Genomic DNA, 27,343 nt, shown 5'->3' on the forward strand with positions numbered 1-27,343 from the left:
TCTCCAAATAAATCTTGCCCAGCATCTGTTTGCTTTATCAAGACTCAGTGGAAATTAATGAAAAGCAAAGCTGAAGAATTCACTGCTTGGCTCTTTAAAAAGAAAATTGTTGTGCATCAGCCTGTAACATCATGAACCATAGGGCTTTAAAATTAATCTTGCTAGCACTAAACTTTCATTCCTATGAAATGTTCAGCTTGGCTCAATTTGCAAGAGAATAAAATCTATTAAAGGGTGACAAGTAGTAAATGCAGTTTCACTCTTCTGATGCTGAATCTTTTCTTCCCCTGTAGATTTTTTTAACGACTTGGATGCATTGATGGGACCTATCACCTTGCACAGCAGTATGGAGCATTTAGTTCAGTACACTCAACAAGGACTTCACTGGGTGCGGAATAGTGCTCACTTGTCATAATGACTGTGTGCCATTCACATGGACGGTATACCTTTCATGGATAATTCAGTTATTCTGGACACTGTGCTACAGATACAGTCAACCACAGCATTGATCCAAACAAAGGTGACTCTTTCTTCAATACTGAGTAAAATTTTTCTGGGTGTAGACATGTATGTGTACATATGTACAATATATGATGCCACTTCAGAATGAATTGTTCTGTATTGCTCTCCAAACATTTTCATACACTAGAAATACTAGAAAGAACTGATCTTAATGCACAAAGCATACCCTTTCTATTCTTGTATTGAAAAACTCAGATGCCAAAATCTCATGGGTTGATTAAACCAAGTGCAATAAGCACAGATCCCTATTCAGGAAAGCTGTCAATAGATTCCTAACTTTAAGCTTGCACTGAAATCCCACTGACTTCAGCAGAGCTTAAGCACATAAACAAGGGCTTTCCTGAACTGGAATGAGTGAGGGCAAATCATAGACGTGGAGAAGTTATCCTGCGAGCATGGACACATCACAGCAGCTTCAATCTTAATGTGTCATTTCTCTGTTACTTCTCCACTGGGGCACACAGCGGAGTTGTGTAGCTTGCATTAAGTTGGAGAAAGATGGCATTCTTTCATGTGCAATAAGTTTCAACAAATTGCATGCGTTTCTTTATCTCCTGTCTTTTTAAATAACTTTACCTCTTGTTCAGATCCTCACCAACAGTATAACCTACAGGATCAAGCAAAAAGCCTGAAAACAGATATACTGACAGCTAAAGCTTTGAAGAGATGGTGGAAAATTGCATTCTGTTACTGACAGTAAACAGATAAATGAAAAAATATGGCAAACTGCAATCCACTTAGTAAAGAAAATGTGTTAATTTAGCTACATACACTCAGAGAGACAGAGAGATATCTGTAACAGTTGTTGGCTTTGCCTGGGAAGGCTTCATCCCACAGATATTTACTTTCATACCTTTCTTCATCTAGCAGAAGCTTGCAGCATTTTCTTCCAGGCTGTATGAGAGCATTACATGCTATTTCCTTTATCTGGGAAGCTGAGTTTGCTGCTTGTCAGGCTAAGAACTGTTTCCTATCATAATCCTCTCACTCTTCATGCATAATACTCAACTAGGCTTTAATGTTTCTTGATTTATGGGATGTTTTCAGTTCCTGTTGACAGGCTGTGTTTTTCATGCCAGAATTAATCCCACAATAATTGGAGTTTAATTTGGGTCAGCTGAGGTCAAGGCCAGTTCATCTCAACTGTGCTTGCATTCAGTACATTTTTGTTCATTTTCAGTCGTTTTCACAGATTTAGTTTTCTGTACTTTAAAAAATAAATTCTGTACATTTAAAAAATATATATTTTTTTTGCAATTGGATTTGCAGCCTTTACTCAGTTGAGCAGCTCTGGTGACTTTCAACGATCTGTTCTTGTCCAAGTCACTGGTTGGACCCTTTGGTTGTTGTTTCCTAATCTAATTTACTTACATATTAAGGAAATGTGAGTACAAAAGACTCTCTCAATAGAAGATACAATTGATTGCTGGTTGAGCGGTCTTTGCTGCCTTTTTTTTTCCTCCCCCATTTTTGAAGAGCTGCATTTTGAGAAAAAAAAGTACCAAGCCCTGCAGCACGTTTTCTGAGCTAAACGTCTTTGGTAACAGGCTGGCTGTACCTCGTGGTAAAGAGCAGGCTTGAGAGCACATTGAGCCCCATGTACCATAACTCCAGCTACTGCTCAGACTCGGAGCACTCACCCCATTCTTTGAGGCAGCTCAGCAGCTAGCTACTAGGAATTGCTCTGCCCCAAGCCAGGCTGGGCTGATATTTATGTGTCCACTGGTGCTCAGATACTTCCCCCTAACTGAAGTACTGAGCTCAGGCTGTGGCCACCTCTTAGCACAGATTTGAGTGTTACACTGTCTGGCTTTAAGAGTGAACACGGACCTGCCTTTAAATTACAAAACAAACATCCCCCAAGTCCTGTCACTCTGAACTCTGGCTGTTACCCACCCCAAAAAGAACACAATCCGTTTGGTCACAACTATCATGGAGAACTTGATCGGTGCCTTTCAGTTTATCACTTGCCTGATCTCCAGCTGTGGAAGTCTGTAGAGACTTACTACACTAGCAGCAACAAATTCCATCAGCTGCTTCGATACCATATGAAGGTACTTTGGGATTTCTCCTCAGATCAGGAAAGTGAAATTCCAGTTAGATTAACTTCTGTTTTCTTTGACGGTGCCTATGATGTTTATCTTCAGATGAGTCTGGGGGGTTGGGAGCCCTTACTGCTATTTAATGTTGAGAAATTTTAGAAGTGACATATATTACTTGCCTTAAATGGAGTTTAGTTTTATTGCACATGTGGCATTTGAGTTGCAAATATGGAACTTTGAAGCATGTTTATTTTACTAAGATTGGGATATTTTTCTTAAAACGCAATGAACTCTTTGTATGGATGCAATATGTCAAGAAACTTCAGAGAAATGCAAGAATTAATGCTGTCCTGTTGTAACATTTCCAAGTAGTAAGGATCTCTTGTAGATGACTGTTTTTTCTTGTACATTGCTCTTACATTGAATTATTCCAGTTAAAATGTCCATCGCTTCCATGGAAAAACACACTGGGTTTCAGTTTTTGTGCTGGCATCATCTGTGTTGTCTGATGAGCACACTGAGCCTTAACTTCTGGTGGTATATATAACAGGATGAAATAGCAGCCATTTAAACCAACTAGACATATAAATGGATTAGAAGTTTTGGCTTCCTCTCCATAGGGTTTCCTGCAGCTATACTATTTTGGTGAGGTTATTTAGAATACTCTTTTGTGCAGACTACTTTCTGTATATGGTTGCTGCCATTTGTATGACTGAATGTAGCATGGTGACATGGAATACTTAATTTCATCTTTTTACGGCCTGGTCTAGAGAAGTGCATGTGGCTTTTAGGTCTGGTCCAGTTAAGCATATGCTCTGTCTTAAGAAGATGAATAGTCTTAGGCACTTCAACACGAGTCAAAAGTGTTCTGTGTGTCCTGGATGTGACCAGAGGTGACTGTCGTCCTCTGGAGTTCCATGAAAGACAATGGCTCATTCAAATCTGTTGTAGAAGTCCAGGACCATGCAGGCTCCTTTACACCATAGCAATGTTCAGGTTCATTCTGGGAAAGTAAGAAGTCATTCTGTACAAATCCAAAAGGACTATGCCTAAAGGGAGAGGTTTGCTTACAAACAGAAGCAAACAGAAGTGCTGGTAAAGCAATGGGAATGGATTCAAAGGAACCATGTATTGCAAGTGGATGCAACAAATACAGGGCAGCCTATAGCATCCTCACAGACAGCAAGACCATACCGACCCCTTGGCCCTAATCATTTATAGTATACCATGATTGACAGGTAAGAACAAAGCATATGTAGAGGTTCAAGTGCAAACAAAAGCCAAGCATAGAACTCCCTGTCACATGGCAGGATACACCCACCCCTTGTATGCCTATTTCTTTTATCCAAATATCACAGGGCTCCAAAGGAAGATTATAGTGAACAGATGACTTTAGGTAAAGGAGATTAAGAAGATCAAGCCCTAAGTGTAGATACAAACACATATGTATATACTGTAAATCTAAATAGTGATAAAAGTCACTCAGCATGAAGGATATTACTAGTGCCTACCACTGATCATCAAGTACTCATCACTGAGGAGCCATATCACCTCAGTAGCTGTTATTGAAATAATTTGTGTGGCTAATTAATTTATAAGAAATGCACCTTTGTGACTGTGCCACAGTATCTCTTTTGTAATACAAATATTCAACCATTTTTCATGGCTACTGATTCAAATCTGCATCCCTGAAATGTCAGGATATCTTTTTTTCCCTAGGTGAGGACATATTTACTTAGACCTGGCTAATCTCTGCTTAGTTTATCTACCCAAGAGATTTTAGTAGTCACCAGCCTTAATGCATGTACAGTATATTCTATTCACTGACTTAGTTGTAGGTTTTAATCCAAATGAAATTGGAATTTGTGAAATTACTTGCATTAATGGCATCTGCCTCAGATACCCTGCAGATGTGACATTAAATGATTCATGATTTTAAGCAGGAAAGGTTGAATTTTATGTAAATAACAGTAGATCAATCCCTTGATCTTTTTACAAGAAGATTTTTTTTTAAAAATTGAAAGATTGACAAAGCAATAGGTTTTTTAACTCTCCTAAATTTTCTGGAGGGTCATGGGTTCATGGTAAAAGCTGTATTAAGAACATCTCCTTCTGTGACATGCCTTGCCTTTATATAATCCTCTTAATGCTAAATACGTCAGAAAAAGATGTTTCTTTTTCACAGCAATAGCAACGTTTCCCTCCCCCATTCAGGGAGACTCCTCAAACTAAAGAATAAATCTCCTGGTACAATAGAAATACAAACAATGCCTGAAGAATATGGACTTGTTAAGATAACAACAGAAGTTTGGCTGGTGCAGACCTAACATGCCTTTCATTTGGTATCTTTTTGTTAGCATTTACATCACATATTTGAACTCATTGTGTTTGAAACTAGAGAATTAGTCTGATTTTCATGTCTTAAAAAGGCCTTGTAGGTCTGATCACGACCATAATTATAATTGTTACATTAGCTTATGCGCTGTGCACCAGCGGCTGGGAAGGCATGTAACCGTAGATAATTTTGTCAGAATGCATTCAGAAAAGCATTTGGATGATCTTATATCTAGTCTGTCTTGGAAGCTGGAGAACAATGTCTGTACTGTTAGCATGAAAATTTGGCTACTTCAGTGTTTCTCATAAAGCTGTCATTTGCCTTCAAGAAATCAAAGGCTCCATTTCCCACATTATAGGAACATAACAGCAGAGTGGCCATGCTGTAAATTGTTCTTAAGGTTAATTAACAATCTGGGAAAGGCAGTTTAGGCCCTGATTGTTCTTACCTTACTAAAGCTCCATAAAGGAAAACCACTAAGATTTGGAGCATCCAAGGCTCCACTGTTCTTCCAGAAGTCTATAGTTTTCCTCAGCGATGCAGGTGGCATTCAGATAGGGCTGTTTATTCCAGTAATTCCTCTGCCTCCACTTGCTGTCTGGTTCTATTGCTCCTGGTAGCCTGCAAGTATGCCTGCACTTTTAGGGGTGTTTCCTACTTCAGCAGCCCAAGCTACCTTTCAAATAGAGTGCTGGAGCACGGAGCAAGTAATCCACAGGTTGCATAAAGGTCCTGGCTTTCCCCTACAAAACCAGCAGCAAATACAGCAAGGCTCCCTCTTTTCTTCGATCTCTGCAGCTCGAATCCTAGTCTCATCCCTGCTGCCCTTTTAGAAGGGTCCAAGGAAAACAACAGAATGATGAAAAAATGGGGATTTCCTCTGTCCCAAGGCACATATTCCTTTTTGAGAGTACATATAGAAAACAGCATGGATCATAAGGCACTCAGGTTTCATGTTTCTCATATGAACTAACACAGGGATACTTAACACTTATCTGCCTCATAGGGCTTTAGAAGAATTAATTAATGTTTGCAAATCACTTTGTATCCTCAGAAGGAAAGTGCTGCAGAAGAGCTGTGGGAAAAACTGCTAAGTACACTAGATGAATTTCACCCCTGAGTCCAGAGCTACACGACCCTCAAAATCCTTAAACACCATGTAGGCTCTTATTGTAAGCACCAGAGTATATAAAACTTGTGCTTAGCACTAAGGGGAGTCACAGCCTAGGTGAAATTGCCATTCCCAGAGAATAGCTTTGATCCTAGTAGAGAGCAAGAATCACTGTAGTATATAGCACAAACAGCATAGGTTAACCAGGTGCTGTGTAGCCATCCTACAGATGATAGCTACACAGCACTTCAATCCTTTTATGTCTTTGAGCCACTTTGTATTTCTGTGAAAGAAATTTGCTTCCCCAGTTGTACCAAGTGTGTTTCTCGTAACAGCCTCAGAAGTATTCAAATAATTTGTTATTCCACATCCAGTTTCAAATAACTTTAAATCAATGGATTTAATTTTCTTTTAGAATGGTACATTGCAAAGAGGACCAGTCGCTTAATGAAACTAAGAAAATGTCTCTATCATAGCAAAATATGTGTCTAAGTGTGATACGTGGTACCAGGAACTGAGTTGGGAAGTCAGTATGTTGGGAACACAGGGAGTGTTCAGGGAGTTACCTTCCCAAATCACACCATCATTAGTCAGCATCCTTGGTCAAACTGTCAGCTCTGTTCTGACACCTTACCTCTAGACGTCAATAGAGCACCAAGGACTGACCACCAGTCAAATCAAAATGTTTCTACTGCTGTTCATGTTATTCAGGCAATACTAACAAATCCTTAGCACTAGTTACCCTTTTCTCCACTTGGCATTCTTAGATACGGAATTCTCACCCTTATAATCTGTATTGCTATTGAGGCTTCGCCCAACCCCAGTGCAGGACCTTGCACTTAGCCTTGTTGAACTTCTTGAGGTTCACATGGGTCCTTTCCTCAAGTCTTTCTGGACATCAAGGCCCTTTGGCAGTTTGCCTTCACCCACAACAAACAAGTCCATCTTCCACTTGCTAAGGTGCAGTATAGGAAGTTGGGGACTTCTGGTTTTCCTCAGCAAATAACACATAGCTAACGAGTGTCATAATCGTTGCAGTAATTATTTTTTTATCTCCTTAGCCTTTCATTTTGCCTTCCTGGTCCCACAGCCAGCTCTTCCTGCAACCCCATCTCCCAGCCTGTGCTTGTGACATACAGGAGAAATTAGAGCTGAAATTCCTCACTGGAAAAGAGATGGAGGGAAGCGCAGAGCTTCTCTGAGCAGCTCAGGATCTGTTTTCTTCTCATTTCCACCCCACCTGTGGGACTGGCATCCACCTTCTCCCATTAGTCCTAGAAACAGAGTTCCCTCCTCAGAAGAGAGAGTGAGTGCTGGTGACTCCATGCACAACTTGCACCCGAGTTCTTCTCTGCATTGGAAGGCGGATGGGAGAGACCAGCAATCTGGGGAGTGAAAGCCTTTAGCGCTGGTGACTCACATACCCTGTGTGAAACAGCAGTGTAGCTGGAGGGGTTACAGCAGCATTTCCTGGCCCAGCACCATTCCCTGACATTGTGTTGCTGATCTGCCTGAATGAGCATTGCTGCTCTGCAGCCCTGCAGTAGAACCAGCAGGAACTGATGGTCTCACACCTGTGCAAGGACCTTTTTTAAGCCACTTGAGGACACACAATCAGCCTCATAACAATTCACTGGGGATAAAGAGCAAGGAAAGGTAGAATGGGAGAGATAAAAATGTCCTGATTTAAACACAGAATTTGTGTACAGTACATCTTGTACTGTACATAATAAGCACAATGAATCACACCCTGGAAATGCTCGTTTCTGTGTACTGTCTACAAAGGGAATTTAGGTGATGAGCTCAGATATAGCAGTATATAAATCCTATCCCAGGTTTACAGTCATATCTCTTGCTAGCAAGGGTACCTGCTGAAATTGGTAAACACCTTAGGTGCACTGATGTAGGATGGGAGGGGGGCTGAGGTCACGTTGGGAGGGAGCAGATATGCAGGAAAATAGGTATGCAGTTAAGTACACTTATTTCTGAGATGTTTAAAGTATACATTTTAGACTTGGAACACCTCTTGCTCACTCCCTAACTCACTGCAAAGAAGTACATAGTTCCTCAAGGACATGCGCCTTTCTTCTGGTAAGATTACTGAAATATCAAGACAATATATTTTACAGAGTACTAAACGCTCACAGGCACATTTTCTGTATGTTGTCTGGTAGTAGAGCTGGCTTCCTTTAAATAGAAGAAGCAGTTTTTCTGTACATGGCAAAGGAGATGAGCTTGGCTGGGAGCCCACATTATGCCAATATTACCCTTTTTTATGGAAATTCAACAGCATTTTTCAATTCATTACATGAAAGCGGCAATTTTATTCACAATGAACAGCCTGTAGGCCACCCAGGGCCACCTAAAGCTCACGGCCTGCCTGCAGACCAGCAGTCCCATAGCAGCTCCTAGGGCTGGCCTAGGCATCATCCTTGGCTGTCGGTGGAGGCAGGATGAGCAGTGTTGTGTTGAGAGCTTCAGAGCAGCCAGATCAAGGTGTGCTTGTGGAACCAATGGTAGTCTGTCTCTTTCTGTGGGCAGCAACAGGAAAGGCAGGAGCCAAGGCAAAGGAGCCAAGTGGCGTGAGAGCTGCTCTCCAGGCAGACCAAGTCTAACTCTGGTCCTTCTGTGCAGGGATATCACTCCATGCTGACCATGGCAGATGGAGACGATAGGTGTAACAAATCATGGCTACACACACACACACTTACCACTTACGGCCTATATTCCTGGGCATATTATTAATGGAAACCTGGACCATGTTGCAGTAGGCATCCTTACAGAGACAGAGTTACCAACACACAGAAGCAAAACCAAACCACGCTGCGGATGGGTGAGGGAAACAAACAGGTGGGGAAGACAGCACAGGGCGGACAAAATAACAAAATGCTTTAATTTGTCATTACTCCTCCAGCCAGTTGCAAGAATCGTAGTAGTCCTGATTCCCTCCGTATTTCCCATGCTATGCATAGGACCAGGGGCTAAAAAGGCAATGCAGTGGTCACAGTGTGGGGCCACCGACCATGCTCCTGCTGGGTGTGTTGGCAGTGCAGATAGCGCACAGTGAGACACTTGCATGTTGCAACTCTTCCCCACCTCCCATCTTCAAGCAGCAAACTTCTAAACGAGGGTTCCTGTCCAGATGAGGTACACAAAGATCAGCTTATGACCAGAATTATTTTTGTAACAAACCGCAGAGATTCATTTCCATGTTTCATTTATAGCAAGAAACATCAGCAGGTTTTCTGTTAAATTATTCGAGTCAGGATGGGTTTCTTTGCAGCTCATAAAGTACCTCTCATGTTTCTTTCCAAGGATGCGCTACCCGAGGCCTCCAGTACCCAGCCAATGCTACAGCAGTTTATCTTTCCACCAACCATAATCCCACAATACGTCCCCATACAGCAGGCAATATTGTTTACACAGGTTAATAAACAGAGTATTCTGTACAGTAATTTATGCTGTAAAGTATGTAAATAAATCACAGTAGCAGCCACAAATGCTTTAAACTGCCTTATTTATTAGATTGGTTAGCATTTCCCACCTTGCTCCAGAATACTTTAAATTATTTTTATCTTTTGCATTAGGTATTTTTTTAGCTACTGCATTTTGACTCAATTACTGGAAATAATTGGTCTTTACAGTAAACAGATGTTTAAAATTTAAGTAGAAATAGCAAATTCACTGCCCATCCAACTACTATAGCTCCGAGTATGATTAAAATTAAATATGGTATACCTTTATCTGTGTATCATAGTATATGCCAGCAGTGATATTCCACTTGTGATCAATACAAACAAGAGCTTTAGTAACTTTCACCTACTTTGTCCTTTCATTGTGAGACAAATAAGTAATAAACTACTTAACCTAAGTGTTCCCCGTGAGAGCCCTGATCTTATTCCTCCCTCAGGCAAAACTCACTTTGGCTTCAGTGGAAGCCTTACCTAAGTAAAAGTACAACATAGGGACATTACAAAAATAAATACATCATGTATGAACAATACTTGTGCTTTGTAGTCATTCCTTCTCTCTTTAGTAAGAAACATAGGGTAAATGCTACATCTGTAACTCTGTCTCACACCTTCCTTTCTGCTGTACGAGTGAAAAATTGAGATTCAAACCCAACTGTATTTGTTCCATTCTCTCAAGTAAAGTAGAAACCTTTGAGGATCAGTACTGAGTCAAACTAGAAAATACAAGAAAATTTTGCTTTTGTTTGTTTTCCTGTTAAATTATGTTACACAACTAAACAGGTTCATGCGTACAAAGGCAATGAAATTATTAATGACTTGTTTTACTGTTTGGAGATTTCGCTATGTCCACAGTTCATATAAAACTCATGTAGCACAGTTTCTGGGATGGTGAAAAATCCTACTGTAATGTAACAGAATGAGCCTTAAGGATTTGTAAGAATAAGCACTTTTATATTAAAAAGCAAATATTAATTCATCAGTAAGATTACTTTTTTAATGTGACAATAAACCATGAAATCAACATCCTTCTGTCTCAATTACGCCTCATCTGTCTCTTAAACCTTTTTCTGAGGGAAAATAATTGCCTGGTTTTCTGTTACGGCTTTTGGGTCTGATCACAGTCCCCTGTGCTCCTGACTGGGCCACCTACCCTTCTCCACACCTCCTTCACAGGTGGACTCATGTGAAACCTTCATAGAAGGAAGGAGGAAAGACTAGCTCATTAAAGCAGATGTCTTTAACAAGGGATCAGATTTAACTGGGGTGTCTTATACTGAACCACAGATATGAGAAGAGGTAGCTCTCTGAAGAGAGGAGAACAGAGTCACTGCTACTTTTCAGTGAGGCACAGGATGAGCACATAACAATTCCAAACTTCTATTTCGATGCAGAAGACAAGACCCTGGACCTTAAGACTGGTAACAGCTGTAAGCAGTGGCAAGAGAGCTGTGATCTCAGCAGTCGCAGAGCAGCAGTTCACAATTTTTAGGTCAGTATTATGATGAAACCACAAAAAATACAAGTACCAAGTCACCCTCCATCCTGCCCTTCCCTGTCTACACATACACAAATGCACATATTGTTCACCAATTATTTCCCAAAACCTGCAGCTCCTTCCCACACAGGATTGCCATCTCTCAGAAGTACTTATTCCAGTACTTATTCCAAATGCTGTTATGATAACATGACCATTTTGCAAAAGGCAGCTTCTGGTGGCTCTTTTTTGCTTGATCAATACCCAGGGAGCCTGGAGCTGTATGCTTTCCTACTTCTTACCTAGGGAATCACATTTTCCCAAGCAGCATCTGACAGCCAGGGCAGGTACTGGCTGAACATCTCAGGGTCAGGCCAGAAGAAATGTTCTGTGCTTTTGTGATCTCCTTACATAAACACAAACCTTTAATGGACAGTAACCATTGCATATTGAAGCACACAAATGGAGAGCTTTTGCTACTGAGGGCAGGAAATGTATTTCAGGAATAAACTCTGGCTTATCACCAACTCTGCCACAGTTCATGATGGGCACACATCAGACATTGCTGCTTCTCATAACTGACAGAAGTCTCCTGCTGGGACAGGAGAACAGGCAATGAATGTTCTCCCAGACACTGCCATCATCAAAGGATGGAGACAGCTTCCCCAGGCATTGCCTGCAGCAGCTAAGGAGCTGGCATGCACCAGAGGGTACCAGAGAGACAGTTACGTGGAGCTGCGTTTCTAAGACCACCAAGGTTCAGAATGAGCCCACTGCTATCTCCCACACCAGCGCTGGTTCAGTCCTGCACACCACACACAGCTGCATTAACTCCTGCCAGGTTGGACCTGCCTGCTCCAGCACTGCCTCTCTCCCTGAACACTTTAGTGGATTGCTGGTAATCCTGCAAAATATCCACACAGAATTTTACTTCATTCCTCAAAAACCTCCTCTTCTCAGAGTAATTCAAGGTCAGGAAAGAAATCAGGCACCAATTAGCTAAAGACCTGGGGGGCCCATTACAATGATCTAGTCTTATTTCCCTGGAAAACACAGGCCATAATATTTCATCAAGGGATTCCTTTATGAAAGGCTAATAACCTGATGAAGAGAAGCCTAACCTTTTATTAAGGCGCCCAATCTTTATTTAAAGACTCAGAGCAATGAAGAATTGACCACAGCTCTTGAACTGCTATTTGCTAAAAATTCTGCCCCATGGCTTCACTTTGAATGGTACCAAAGCCAACTACAAAGCCAAACAGAAAAAAAGAAAACTCAAAGCCTAAGGATGGAATATGTGTGCTGAAACAAGAGAAAGAAAATATGGAAAAACTTTGCATTTTTGGAGAGTTCCTGATTTTAATTTGAGGAAAGTATGTGTACAGTATTATTTGCTATTCTGAATTCACTAAACATGGAAGCCCACAGACAAAACACAAAAGCAAACACTGCAATAAGTACTGCTGAAATGCAGCCCCTGTCATGGTCCTTTCATAGTTGCATGAAGCTTATGATCATAATAATGTGATTCTTACTTTTTCTTAAGAAATTCTTAAGGATACGAACTATCAGCATGTGTGGATATTTCTTAAAATGAACCCCAGGCTACTCAACTGTCTGGATAGGGATTATTAGCTTGACATCTCCTGAACTATAAGGGATTACAAATCAGCAGACATGTGCAGTTACAGTGTCTTCTAGGACCATTTATGCAGTTCCTGACAGTGTGAGTTTCTACTGGTTTGACTTCCTGTTGTCATTTTTCAAACGCTGTAAGAAGCTAAGGTTGCATATGTGAAGAACAAGAACTACGACTTCATAGAATCATAGAATCATAGAACAGTTTGGGTCAGAAGGCACCTCAAGGTGTCATCTGTTTTGGCAAGTGGCTGAAAACTGGCCAATCTGGACTCAGTGGACTGTTTTTATAGCTCCCTTCATGATACTGCATGGAGTAAAAGCTTCAAAAAGGCTTAGATGGAGCATTTATGTTATAGTCTATATAATAGAAGAATTATAATAATTGTATATGGGTTATAATTCTATAGAACATAGAATTTATGTTATATTATCATAACGAATTTTGGCAAGGGAGGGATTTACGGAACTAGGCTTAGTTCCCATTATTTAGCTTGAACTAATAGTTTCTAATCAAAACAAGCTCTGCTGCATATTAAGTTGTTTGAGTTAAAACACTGCAGAAGTGAGGATTTAGGGTTGAACTCAATGAATGCAGTATACACAAGAACAAAAATATTTTTTTTTCTTGTCTTAATGCTTCAGGTCACAAAACTCTTCAGCACCATCCAGACAAAGCCACAACAGGATAAAGCTATATTGTCCATCTCCAAGCACAAGATAGGGGTAAATTGATATCCACTTCACATGCATTCATAAGGCTCCTATGAAAGCATGAATAGGTGCTTTAAGATGGAAGGCAGTTGGAACCCTGAAAGCAATCCAGAATTCACGTTTGATTATACCTTTATTGTGCATGTGTTCTGAAAATTTTACACTAAAGAAACAGAAGTCACCCAACTGGGTTTGCTTCTTCAGCTCAGCTATTCTATTCACCTCTCCATTTGCCTTACAAGTGCCAATTTAAGACGTGGGCAGGCACAACTGGCTCATAACAAAGAGAGGAGATGACATTCAGATTGCACTGCATTTATTAAAGTAATAAAAAGATACCACTAACCAGTGTCTTCCTAAATTTAAGTAGTGTTGCAAATTGTTCACCATCCTAGTTGCCCTCTCTAAAATTAACTGGACAGATACTAATACCACTACTGCTCCTTTTCGAGTAAGACTGCAGAAACAAATGCTTTGTATATTTCAGCACAACCTCAGCACTCAATCCTCTCAGTGGCACATTCCCACGTAATATTCTTTAGATACCTCCTGAACTTCACCGAGTCAATTTCCAATTCACTCCCAAACGCCTTCTGATACCTAAAGGGGGCCTACAAGAAATTCGGAGAGGGCTTTTTAAAAGGGCATGTAGTAACAGAACAAAAGGGAATGGCTTTAATCTGAAAAAGAAAAAAAAAGTAGATTTAGATCAGATATAAGGAAGAAATTCTTCACTATGTGCAAGTTATGAGACCCTAGCACAGGCTGCCCAGAGAAGCTGTGGCTGCCCCATCCTTGGCAGTGTCCAAGGCCAGGTTGGACGGCACTTGAAGCAACCTGGTCTAGTGGATGGTGTCCCTGCCCATGGCAGGGGGGTTAGAACTGAATGAGCTTTAAGATCCCTTCCAACCCAAGTGATTCTATTATTTATGGATTTCCAGTATTACATACTAATATGAAAGACAGTACTATAGTATGAAGTAGGCTGAAAAAAAAAAAACCAAGAAACACCTGAATTCCTTTTTCTGCTTGAAGAATTTTTCAGGTTTTAGTTCTAGAAAACAAGACTCTGCAAACAGGCCTCCTATACAAAAAAAACATAGGCTACAAGAGCTGCACGGGAGAGACACCATTAGCTCCAAAACTCCAAGAAAGCTTTCTGCATCAAGCTGTAACAGGATGGGGAGTGGGATAATCTCTGTAACTGAGGTGCATTTGAGTGGCTGGCTCCCCTGGCAGCCCTGGAGGCCGCTTTCTAATCCTACATTAATTATTTGTGACTTTCCAAGCAATCTACATGAGCAAAGAAACATATCCAGAAAACAGAGTGCCTCACTGTCAGAGTATTTAGTATATACAGGCAAACACATGCACAGTGAAGTAGCTGTGGCTATTTTGACATGAAAGGTACAAACTGGCTATGCTTGTGTTATAACTCCATGCATCAACCTGGGCTGAGTAGGTTGGAAGGGATACCCCTCCTGCTAAATATCAAGGGCATATCCACCTTCATTGTGTTGCATGTGCTTTCACATCTAGGCACATCTTATAGACACACCAAGGAATTCCAGATGACCCTGCATTACCGCCCTTCACTGCATCTTTAGAGGTATTACCAGAAAACTAGACTTTAAGGATTATCTGAATGACTACAAAGAGGTAATAACAAGAAATCTTGTAGATGAGCACAGAAAAGCTCGTACCACAGAGACTGCATGGGCAGTGTAGGCAAAACATGTCAAAATTACTAATACATGAAAAGGAAGCCATGAATAGCTTGAAGATGGTGTAAAAGCAGACAGATAGCAAAAAGAAGCATTAGAAAGGCTTTTTGAAAGTAAGGGTAAGACCCTCCTTGATGTGGTAGAAAAAAGGATTTGGGAAGGTGAGATAAGGTCAGGTTACTGGATAATGCAGACTTCCTGGGTAACAAGATATCTGCCAAATGAAGTGAGACAGCATGAATGTTAGAGAGGAGCTGGTTGCAGTAATTAAGGTTTGAGGTGGTGAGCTCAGCATCAACGATCTAAAAAACATTACGGACAGCTCAATGAAGACATGTGCTCAGGTACAGCTGCAATCCAAACAGCTAACAAGATGCTCGGCTACTGTGACATAGTGAATAATACAGAAAATATTCTCCCTTTACACCAATCAGTGCTGAATTCTCTGGCATATTGTCCGTGACCCTCCTCAAGCTCTGAAAGGTCCCGCAGAAACAAGTGCAGGTCACAATGTAAGAATGAGAATAAGCAAGTGGGGGTGGAGGTAGAGGCAGGGACTATCACAGGAAGAGATTGAAAGGAATGAGATTTGCTTATCTCAGAAAGAAAGAGAAGAAGGCACACAGTAAGACAAAATACCAAATACACTAGAGAGGAAGTATCTGACACTTCTCTTTTCCTTTGTGCATATGAACCTCCTAGTTCCTGACTATACCCCTAGAAACTAACCTTTTTTAACAGAAGTGGTTTACAGTCTTCTCTAGACACGACATTAAATGAAAGGAGCCCAGGCTTTCTGTCAAGGTCCATATGGCTAATCTGTAGACTAAACTGTATCTACCAGCTTCAGGACCTCAGGTCTAAGCAGGAGATACAGGCTCCATTCAGATAAACCCCGCTGCAGCAGCAGCAGTATTTGCACCATAGCACATGTAAATTTACTTCAAGTGCCTCTCTGATGCCTACACAACCAAGCACAGATTTTTCTGCAAAGTTCTGGTAGGCTTAGGTGCCCGAAACGTATTTAATTACAGCTTAAATACTAACATCCCCTTTTGTAAGTACAGTTGCTTCCCATTTTCCCTTCCTTCCCTAGCCTTGTAAATTAATCAATTCAGCCTGTTGCTGCCCTACATTCTCATAAGAAGCAGCTCAACAACTTTTCCTTGTCTTAACTAGATCTGAAGCCACCTTATTTTCATATGGAATGATCTTGAGCAGGATGGAAAGGGCAGGACAACATTTACGTTCCCCCTCCCTTTTTCTCCTCTTTGAATGCGGGCTGGGGGAACTCACATTCATTATGGCTTGTGTGCAAATGCTGGTATCTCTTTTACCAGACAGATACAGTTTAGGAACCTGCAAAAACTGAATCCAAATAAAATCAAACGCTGAAACACTGGGGTTTAGGGGATTCTTCCCCTAAACCAGTTTGCTGGTTTAGCTGGGATTTTACTGTCCTGCCTGTTCCACTTGACAGTTCATGTGCTGTAACTGTGCATCACTCACGTGACTGACTTACATGTCCCTGAAGCTGTATTCACTTTTAGGTAACTCAGTGAAGTCAGAAAGTAGCTATCTTTTTTTTTTTGTAAAGCAGTTTGTGAAGTTTCTGCTCTCTGCTCAGTACCACTTCCTTAATTTTTATAATCCCGTAGGACTATGAGTATTGTCTGGTAACTGCACTGATCATTACTGTAATTTTGAAATCTCTTTAAGGTCTCTTTGACCCCTCAGAATGAGCCTCTTAACTTTGCCTCAGAACTGAATTCACCAAAACCATTAGAGTTTAGTTGCTTTATAATGCACCTTTCTCCAAACATAACCTTCCTGAGACAGTGACCCATGCTCCATGCAGTATTCTGGAGGGGCCTAATAACCATCTTCCAGAGGACTGTATTGCCTCTTTCGTAGTGCATTATAGCTCACTATTCCACCGGTCTAGTGTCTTGTTTGCCTTTTTTATTGCAGATGTGCACTGAAGTGCTGGTTTCTATGGGTTTTTTTCCACAGTAACCCCTTTCTCCATCTGATCAGCGTGCTAGATGTAACACCCATTCTCTACATTTCCTCTTTGTTCCCAGACTAATTACTTTTCATTTTCTATACCAAGCAGCATTTGCCATCTGCTGGCTCATCAACTAAATGATCCAAATCCCTTTTGAATCTGCTTGCATTGTTCCTTATTGCTTCTCTGTGCTTCCAGTTTTACTATCCCACCAGTGGAGATTTCACACACACAGAGCTCAGCTGAGGCACAGTAGAGATACAGGAATCCACAGGATCTTTTCACACCCTGGGCAGAGCATCCACCTGGATTTGCCACTTGCTGCATTCATATAGAAAAGAAGGGTTAGCTTTGGCAAAAATTAGGCTCACATATGCTTCAGGCTGCTTGAGATAAAGGATGGCTTGAAGCCCAGGCCCTGTGCTGCAGGACAGTGCAAGGCAGCATCTTACACCAGGGATCCCAAAGATTGTGGATGGGCTGCTGCAGCTTTCAGAGACTCCATCTGGTGTGTCCACACCCAGATGCAGCACGTACTCCACTCCCCACCTCATAGCTGTCACTACTAGTACTGGAAGGAGAGGCACATGCCACATCTTCACCTTGTCCTGTTTGTGCATGTCTTCACATGTGTGCACATGGGGAAAGGGGAAAAGGAAAGAGGAACATGGAAACAAAATGAGACTTCACCCATATAGAAACGAGCACCACTGTAGCCCCATAGGCAAAAAAATAATTTCCTGTCAGCCCACCAGTGCAATTTCTGAAAACCCAGCACAAAGAACTTGTTCTGAATCCCCTCAGGAAATGTGTGAAAGGCCAGATGTCTGTGGCAGGAGCAGTGGTCTTGTGTGGAAGGCCAGACGTGTGTGGCAGGAGCAGGGGTCAGGTGAGGACACACACTCTTTTCCCAGCTCTGAGCACTAGAATAGCACAGGCTAAGCACTGATGCTTTTAAAGCAGGGTTTATGGGTAAGCCTTATGGTGTGCTGATGCATGTGCCACATGGCATTCTCTTGAAACTCTTTTCTGTCTTAGTGATAGCAAACCTGACTTGCTGGTCTATTGCCTTTGCCTTATTTTGTTTGTCATCTGAGGAAGAAATTGTTTTGGATTACACAGAGCAAGCAATCTTTTGGAGGATCTTTTCCAGTGTACCTTTGAAAGCACTGCATGCACTCGAGGCATCATCAGTTGCCTAAGATGCATTCAGGTAAGAGAAGAGCTAGATAACCTGTGCATTTTCTTGCAAATTTTATGATCCTTTATTTATGTGGAAAATGCCCACAGAGTGGTCAGTTCAGAAAGTTAAGATTTTGCAGCTGCTTTACGGTCCACGTGTAAAAAGATCTATTTTTTTTTTAAAGTGTATTGACTTTTCTGAATGCCAAGTTCAGCTAGATTTGGTTTCAAACTTGGGCTTCATTTCAAACATCTGCTGCTCCCAGTTACAGTGGTTTTACATGGCAATTTGAGTTAGGAGCACAAAACAGATAAATCTTTAATGAGCTACACACATCAGAGGAAGTAATTTGTACTATGCCTTTCTCGGACAGCAAATCAGCATACCCTGACTAACTAACTTGCCCTTGTGATTGTGATTGTAGATACTGCATTTTATCCCAAACTTTCCACACACTTAAAATGAGCTGGGGTTCTAGATGCTCATCATTTCTGAAAAGCAATTTTTACATCTGCTTGAGCATGGAAAAATCAGCATTTGCTCCATACTACACTCATATCCCCTGTTCTGCTAGGACCGAGTAGTAGGAAGAAAGAGGTCTGCCAATTCAAGGCAGCATTATGTTACTCTTTTTCAGTATGTAAGTTGGAGGAATTCATCACAGGCACGGGTGGAAAGATTTGTCATAGTCCTCCTCTTAGTCTCAGATCTCTGAGAAGAGAATAAAGCTCCAAGCCAAATTTCACTTAGTTTCATGTCTGAAGAGTTTGCATTCCTGGAGAACAGTGACAGACAATATTCAGCCTTTTTTAACAATAAAACTCTTGCAATCTGTTTCCAACCTGTTCCTCTACAGTGCAGCTGTCTGATTTGTGCAGTGTGCAGCCCCATAGAACTGCCTGGAATTCAGGAGTGTGATTTGAGCATGCATCTGTAATATTATTTGATTCACTGGAACTTTTTAAACCTTCCTCTACCACAACATTCAGACACAGCCTGGTACCTCAATCTTGCTTCCCCTTCTAGCAAATTTGCATCCAGTGAAAGTAAGACAGTAATCTTGCAAAAAGGGAAGGATTCAATGTTCCCTCGATGAAAGTATGATTTTCCCTATCTCATCATCTGAAGCAATTGAAATTCTCTCCAAGACCATTGCAGAGGCCTCTGCCTACATGCAAAAGAAAAAAAAAAAAACAAAAACAAAACAAAACTGTATTGATCAGTCTTTTCCTCTGGCTCACAAACATCCTCCAGATCTTTTCCTATTCTATCCTCAGCACAAGCTTTCTTTCTTTTATATTACTTTCTACTACTAGGTTGGTTGTGACATTCCTGACATTTCATCCTGCTGACATGCTGTCCTCTTTTCCCTGTGTTACTATCCACATTCTACTTGTTTATCCCTTCCTTAAGCATCATGGCAATTCTGTCTTTCTCTTAGACTCCACACTGGCCTGAAACCCAGAGGAGGCCAGACTAATTCAAGAGACTGCTTTCTTAGGAGCTGTCAGTGGGTTTTTCAACAGTCTAGAAGAGCCAAAGGATAAAGTGGTCCCTACTGCCTTTAATGCACATTCTCCCATAGCTTCATTTCCCAGGTAGCCATTTTATGTGATACTTGGATTTGTAACAAAGACATTTTGTTTGCCTTATCCAATTGTTTATTTTCTTGCTAACCCTTTCTTTTCCTGTATCTTTTGCAAATAAAAGAGAAGTTCTGATTCTGTAGCCAATAATCTGACCTCATGTAAGAAGACTGAGACTGACTTTTGTAAGTAAGATTAATCTTAGTTAATATCGAACATTCCAGAATATAGACTTTTACTAGTCACCCTAGGGACTCTTTATAGTCAGTGGAGACAGGTCCGTTCAAGGCTAGCTCAGCTGTAGGTATCTAAATTAGGAGAAATTGATTCAATCTTTAATTTCAGGTTCCAATTGCATATTCTGTGTCAGCATTTATTAAATCCACTGCATCCATCTCGCTGATGTCAATAGCATTTCTCAGCACTCACATTCTTGGAGATACCACAAGACTTCTCATGCAAAAATATGCCAGAGTGCAGCTTTGTCTTCCAAATTACCTCAAGATTCTTCCTTGCTTTTAACTGGAAGTTGCAAGAGAATCTCTGTAACCTGTTTTTTCCTGATATGGCACTCAGCATTATCCAGGTACCTCAAACCCTCAGAGACAGAACAAACATATTGACTAATTTCCACCACTGAAAAGCTGAGCTCTTCCATGGGTTTGTAGAGAAAGAACCCCATCAGTAATATCTCGCCATCTATGCAAAGAGAATATGTAAGCCTGTTTGAATGCTTCCAACGGCATCCATTAAATCCCTGATCACAATGAAAACTAAAACAGAAGTTAAATGAATGTATGGACTTCCATATAACTGAGCTCTCAAACAATCCTGAAGAGAAGGAAGACACTGACCCCAAGCAGAAAAAGGGAAGAGCTAGGGGTAACTGGCTTTGTAACAGAAAAATCCTTCCCCTGCCTTAACACAGATGCAGAGTATCTAGAGTTTACCGCAGGAAACTAACATTTCAGAAAGTAAAAACTCCCCTCCTATGCAACTTGTAACTAGGCAAACAAGAGCCTGCTACGTCCTGCAGTCAGCAGGGAGTCCATCTGCTTGGTCACTGTGAAGGGGCATCCACGTTTCTGAGTATGGAGAAACTGAAGAGTTAGGTGAGACACACAGTTTTAGACTTCCTTCTATTCTTGTGATCCAATACAGCTACCTAAGGTTTTGCTGTTGATTTGGGTTTTTTTTTCCCAGTTGCCTAGCAGTGACTTTGTTGCTTTGAATAGACCATCCTGTGCTGTAGCAAGCACTTGCTTTTGGCAAAACTTTTTAAGAACATCTGTTTCCAATGCTCCAAACTCAGTTGGGAATGATGAAGAAACCACAATAAGAAACTCAGCAACTGAAATCAGGGACTCCATCTCAACTTCTCTTTGGAGACACAGAACTTACAATCAATAAGTGAATATCAGCTTAGGAAGACTATGAGAAGAAAAGGTCAACAGCACAAAAGCACACATTATATTATATCCATATATAGAGAGTATGTTATTACCTAACAGTATCTTTGAGCACTGAGTCATGGTTTCAGATTCACTGAGAACAGGGCTGCAGGTGGCAATCCATTCATGTATATTTGCTCTTCACAAAAACCAATTTTGCATTGAGGGAGCTGCTGAAATGGAGATGCCAGAACACTATCAGGATGATGTAGAAATCTTTGCAGATGTACAATTTTCATCTAAAATAAGTTCCACTGCAGTGTCCTACACTGCTTCAACACAAAATTATTCAAAATAAAGCTTATTTTTACATAGTCTTCTCAGTTCCGAGGACAGATGCAGCCCTGACGTATGTCTGGGGGAGGTCTCTTCATTTAGCTGCAACCACAGAATCTGCATCAGTTAAGAGTGTTGCACCCATAAGCGGTGATGAGCAAGGGGAGAAGAGGACTGAGCGACCTTTAGACTATTTAATAGACTATTTAATAAATCCACACTTTGTGCAAGATAGGCCTGATGCTTTGGTCCATTCTGGCCACTTTTGCACTACTGCTAAATGACTACTGGGGAGTAAAGTAGATTGGTAAAATAAAGCCATTGTGCAGGCTCATGTGCCAGCATTTTTGCTCTTCTTAGCTGGGGAGATTGAAGACACAGGAGATGTACCCATTGGTAACATCTTTACCTTCAACCACCGTCTTGCGGACTGCAGCAATAATGTTAACAGCCATATTGCTCCACCATTAGCAAAATGCCCACAGCTACCTGTTGGCTCTGATTCTTTCTGATGACCTTCCCAGGTTTGTTTGGGTTTTGTAATTGTTTTGTTTCCCACCATCTTTTACCTAGATCTTCGTCCTTGTCTTGAGAGTGCCTTCTGTGCAAAGAGCCCCACAGCCATCTCTCCTAATGCCAGGCCCAAATGTAGACTGCTGCTCTCTGAAAGTTTTGATCTTGGGTTGCTTTATCCTTTCAGAGCTTAGAAAAAGAAGGGGGTGAGAAAGGAAGGGAACCCTGTTTGCAAATGTAGATTATCCAGCAGAGGTTTCCTTTTTTAATGTGATGTTTAAAAATCGTGTGTGAGAGAGATGGTCATTTCTATGCCTGGCTAGAAATCCTCCTTACCTTCTTTCACTCTTGAAACAGAGGGAGCAGCTCTGCTTAGCAGAAGTAATTATGATTGTAATAGAACACAATATTCCGCCTAAAAAAAAAATCTGACTGCATCGTATCTTAGGACCTACAGAAAATAGGGATCATGGTTTTAAAGTGCGTGTCTGCTAGCAGTAGGCCTTGTACAACGCATGAATGCCAGAACTAAACATACTGCAGATGAGGCTGTACAACAGCAGTTTCACTGGTTACCACAAAACAATAGTGCTCGGTCAGGAAACCACTGCAATAATCCTGCAGCTTTCACATGTCAGTATTAGGGCATCACTACAGCAGCACTGCAGGAGTTGTGAAATTATCTCCGTCGTTCCTAATTACCTCTGCCCTCTCAGGGACGTGCGAAACCGCCGATGAGCACGTACTCTCCCTTCCCTCCTGCTGCCTGACCCATTATTCACCGGCGGCGGGGGAAGGAAGGACGGGCAAAGGGCTTCCACCGGGGCCGTTTAGCCGCCACTGGTGCCTCAGCAGCGCTGAACGGCCTCAGAGGGAGGGCGGCAAGCAGGGGCTGGCCCCGGCCGGAGCGGGCTCTCTGGGACTGCGGCCCGGCCCCGCCGTCCGCCCTCAGCTCCGGGTCGGCGGCTTGCCGTGCTCTCTGCACCCGGGGGCCGCAAGCCGGTGGAGGAAAGGAGTCCTGGGGCGGGGGCAGGCAGGGCGGGCCGCGGCCGCAATGCAGCACCGCCTCGCCAGGAGACGCCATGGCCGCCCAGGCTGCCCTGCAATGCCGGCGTCTCCCCGTTAGGTGCTGCTGCAGGCCGTCCGTGCGGTACCGAGGTAGCCTAAGGCAGAGCCCGAACGAGTGGCAGGTTGCTGTGCTGGGTGTGATTCGGTGATAAGTATGCACATCCGCACAAAGCAGGCTTGTGCGCACAAAACGTATGTGGGGGTGAGGGCGGGTACTCTGTGCCAAACTGCGGAATGAATTGCGGCCCTGAGCCTAGGGGTGTGAAAGGGTCCGAAGCACCCTGAGGTGAATTCAGTGTCCTCTGTTCTCACCTCTGCACCTCCGGTATAAAAAGCACCTCTACAGTTACTGCTGAAAACGGAACTTGAAGTGGGGAGTCCCCCACCTGGCAGGAATTCAGCACAGGTGACTCTTCCAAGAACGACAGAAAAGTAAGTCTATACCTACTGTACGACATGGTCAGTCAGTTAGCTGTCACACTGCAGCCATTCTCAACCGGTTAATTGCCTGTCAAGGGGCACCACTACCACACAACAAGAGCTACAGAAGCTGCAAGCCAGCGACTGGTTCAGAGAATTAGAATGTGGAAACTGGCCACCAGCTTCACCAGATCGAGCCTGGAGTTTGGAGATGGGATGAGGGTGGTGAGCCTTCTTTTACTATATGATCAGTTGGCAGTGCTTTTCCCCTGAAACATAACCACCTACAGATCAGCAAAATGGCAAGCAGTGGAATAGCCAATGTTAAGCTTTCTCCTTTCTCTGGAGAATGGCAAAACACTGGCAGGCCCTTGTGTTTGTATGTACTATGACAGCCCAAGACAACTCTTAAGAAATGCATGAGACTAGAAGGACCACACAGAAGTATCAGCGTGGGGAGAGATCCTCCATCAGTGGCCTGCCTTTTTTGACAGTGAGAGACCCAGGGTTGATCTATATTTACAACAGCCCACAAAGGCCCACAGCACGGAGCCTCTCATATCTCACCTGGAAATTCCTTTGTGCTGAAGTTACTGAAATTACATCAGACATAGTTTTTGTAAGTTAAAGCAGATTTTGACACACAAAGTGGGATTTGAGACAAGTGGGAAAGCGTGATTCTTCCGCTCTGCTCTCATGGGACCCCTGCTGGAGTACTGCATCCAGCTCGGGGGCCCCCAACACAAGAGGGACATGGACTTGTTGGACCAAGACTAAAGGAGGCCATGAAGATGATCAGAGGGCTGCAGAACCCCTCCTACGGAGACAGATTGAGAGAATTGGGTTTGTTCAGCCTGAAGAAGAGAAGGCTCTGGGGACACTTTACTGTGGCCTTGGCCTTTCAGTACCTAAAGGGGCCTACAAGAAATCTGGAGAGGGACTTTTTACAAGGACATATACTGACAGGACAGGGGTGAATGACTTTAAGCTGAAAGAGGGGACATTTACATTAGATATTAGGAAGAAGTTCTTCACTGTGAGGGTGGTGAGGCACTGGGACAGAGAAGCTATGGCTGCTCCATCCCTGGCAGTGTTCAAGGCCATGGATGGGCTTTGAGAAACCGTATCTAGTGGAAGGTGTTCCTGCCCATGGCAGGGGGTTGGAAACATAATCTTTGAAAGTCCCTTCCAACCCCAGCTATTCTATGATTCTAGGATTTATAGGTAAAGGTTCCTCAGCAATTACATTTACCTCACTGAGATGCCCCAGCTAAGACCACAGTCCCCCTGAGCAGAGGCCTGTGCATTCAGCACCTCTTTCCCCAGCCCCAGATTTAATTCCAAACTTGGTGAAGACAGCGAGAATGCTTTTACTGAAGCCAGCACACTCTGAGCCAGGCTTCACCCTGTAAATATTTACTGATGAATAAGCATATGACCTGGTTCCCAGTCTGGCTACTATAACCAAAGATGTTTCTCTGTCAGCTCAGGAGCCCATGGCTGCAGATGCATTGCAGATGCGCAAGGGTTTTACAAGACATAGAAGATAATTTACTCCTGTTAATAGTTACCCCTTTAGCTAAACTTTCCAGATTTTACTCTCTGTTTAACATTAATTCCTTTCCTTTTCTGTCTTTTAAACTAATATTGGTCTGTTTTAACTAATTGCATGTAATCATTGCTAAAAGTATAGCATTGCTACTTCAGGTTTTTTCACTGTTAACTCTTACCCCAGCTTTACTTCACAGAAAAAATAGTTATCCCCACATGCTTCTTGAAATAATTGTTGGTTCCTCTTATAATTTGCTTGGATGCCAGCTTCTATTTAGAAATAAAATATAATCATTGACTAACCACTTTAAAGCAGCTTTGTGCTAACCTAAATTAATCCCTATTCCACTTGTTTTTCTGCCTTTCTGCTCCACAACTGCCCCCTAGAGAAATAGTTCTGCAAGGAAAAAAATAAGACTCGCATCCAGTCATGCAGTACTTTCAACAGTTAGTTTGCACTAGACTGGCAAGGACTCAGACTGGTAGAGGCTTTTCTCAGCAAAACTGGAAAATGCTGACCCAGAGGCACGGATATATTTTGGATAACAGAACTTTTCTGAACAATGTATTTTTCAGAATTTTTTATTTTTCCCCCAGGCAATATAATTGCTGATGAAGATTAGCCAGGACGTGGCCAGCTACATCTCCGAAATCTGACAGGTCAAAACTTTAGTTAATGCTTCCCTCTGGCAGGGAACATCTGCATTTTGAAGAGGATTTTCATTAAAACACTGAGTGCAAGCCAAGTATATGGGGTTTCTTTTAAAGGTGCTAGGAGGTTTCCTATATTTCTAAGTGAAATAAAGAAACCGTGCCCTGCCTAAGCTGACGGTCAGCCTACCTAGGTAGACCTGAACTTGGCATTTCCTTATCCTGCCTGGTGCCTTGGGCAGTATGTAACTAGCTATGGGGAACAGCCTGGGCATTCACAAAGACCTTGGGTTTATCACTCAGCGCAGGGCATGAAAATACTTGAAACTGTAACATTTTTCACAGAACAGGAGGACTGTTCAGTGCAAGTGGAGAAAAGAAGGCTCCATGTAAGCACTTTTCTCAGAGAGACACGTACGGCTTCATCCCTGGAACTGAGTCCCTGTGTGTAGACAGATGAGCTTCCAGCCTGACAGGAGTTTTGCCCAGTATTCAAAGGGAACTCGCAGCAAATCTATCCAAGTGGAAACAGTTATAGGACTGGGGATATTTTTTTATTTATTAAGAAAAAAAAAAAAAAAGAAAAATGGCATATAATAGAAGAGGTAACCCTGTAACAAACAATTTTTCTGTAAGTAGCACAATACGGCCTGGGTTCCTAAGATTTGTGTCTTATTTCCCTTACGTTCCCATACCATGGTAATGACCACTTTCCTGTACAAGGACCCCCACATACCACATGCCTGCCCCTACAACTGGTCCTTCCTTCTTCTGACCTTCCCCACACACTTCACCCCAGTGCTCTCCCATGAGCTGTAACTAGGGAAGAACTGGAAAAGGGTCTACACCATGGCTGGTTTGGCACAGGAGTGTGCTGGCTGGCAAGACAGCTCAGCAAGTTAGTTATCTTGGACTCTCACGCTACCTCACTGCTCTTCTTTCTAATAAAACTTTTATAGCTTTGTATTGTTGAGGCTGAGATTCCTCACCAAACTGGGCTGAAACAGCCACTGAACTTCAAAGTTACCAGGGGAAAGAAGGCATCACTGTTGCACTTCCCTTGGAAGCCTGGCTACTTAAAACTCCAGAATCGCAGGTGAGGAGCCAGTGGGTGTTATTCCAAGTGAGGTGAATAAGCAGATTTTCCCTGTGGGAGAAACATTTTCTAGTGCGAGGCTAGCGAATGAGGTTCAGCCCTACTTGAGCCACCAGGGCCCAGCCGGAGCAGGGGCAGCCCTGGGCCACCTTCCCTCCCCTCTCAGCGCCCCGCTCCAGAGAGGGACGTCTCAGGAGCGGCCTAGAGTGGCCCCTCCGGAAGACCCAGCAGACCCGGAGCTGGGCTGGGTAGGGCCCTTAGGGGTCGAACCCCGCCACAACCCAACGCGGGCGTTCCCCGCCCACTTCTTCCCCGAGCAGCGGCAACAGCAGGTGGAATGGGCGCGGTGGTGCCCCCCCACATCGGAAGGCAGGCGGGCTGTGCCAATGCCGGGGGCAGCACACCTGTCAGTCGCCTACCCGCAGGCCACCGCCCGCCCGCCCGCTCGCACGGGGTCCTGCCCGCCGCCTACTGCGCTCACGGGAGAGGCGTCGGCACTGAGGGCGC

At 42.7% G+C, this 27,343-nt stretch overlaps 1 protein-coding gene and 1 long non-coding RNA gene across 4 annotated transcripts in view; one reads left to right on the forward strand and one right to left on the reverse strand.

Annotated features, from left to right (window-relative positions):
• Window positions 1-4,573, forward strand: part of AFF3 (ALF transcription elongation factor 3) — a 322,024-nt gene extending 317,451 nt beyond the window's left edge. For all 3 annotated transcript variants that reach the window (XM_057422167.1, XM_057422168.1, XM_057422169.1), the window contains one exon: window positions 294-4,573. In XM_057422167.1, coding sequence (XP_057278150.1) covers window positions 294-415 — 122 coding nt within the window. In that variant the 3' untranslated portion in view covers window positions 416-4,573. The remainder of the gene's footprint in view (window positions 1-293) is intronic.
• LOC130606139 (uncharacterized) overlaps window positions 1-22,963 on the reverse strand; it is a 30,116-nt gene extending 7,153 nt beyond the window's left edge. The window contains exon 1 of the long non-coding RNA XR_008973870.1: window positions 22,753-22,963. This is a non-coding gene — a long non-coding RNA (uncharacterized LOC130606139). The remainder of the gene's footprint in view (window positions 1-22,752) is intronic.
• Window positions 22,964-27,343: the final 4,380 nt, after the last annotated feature.

The sequence above is a fragment of the Pezoporus wallicus genome, unplaced genomic scaffold (assembly GCF_028554395.1).
Source record: "Pezoporus wallicus isolate ANWC-B61680 ecotype Strahan unplaced genomic scaffold, APGP_CSIRO_Pwel_v1 contig_5785, whole genome shotgun sequence".
Taxonomy (NCBI): Eukaryota; Metazoa; Chordata; class Aves; order Psittaciformes; family Psittacidae; genus Pezoporus; species Pezoporus wallicus.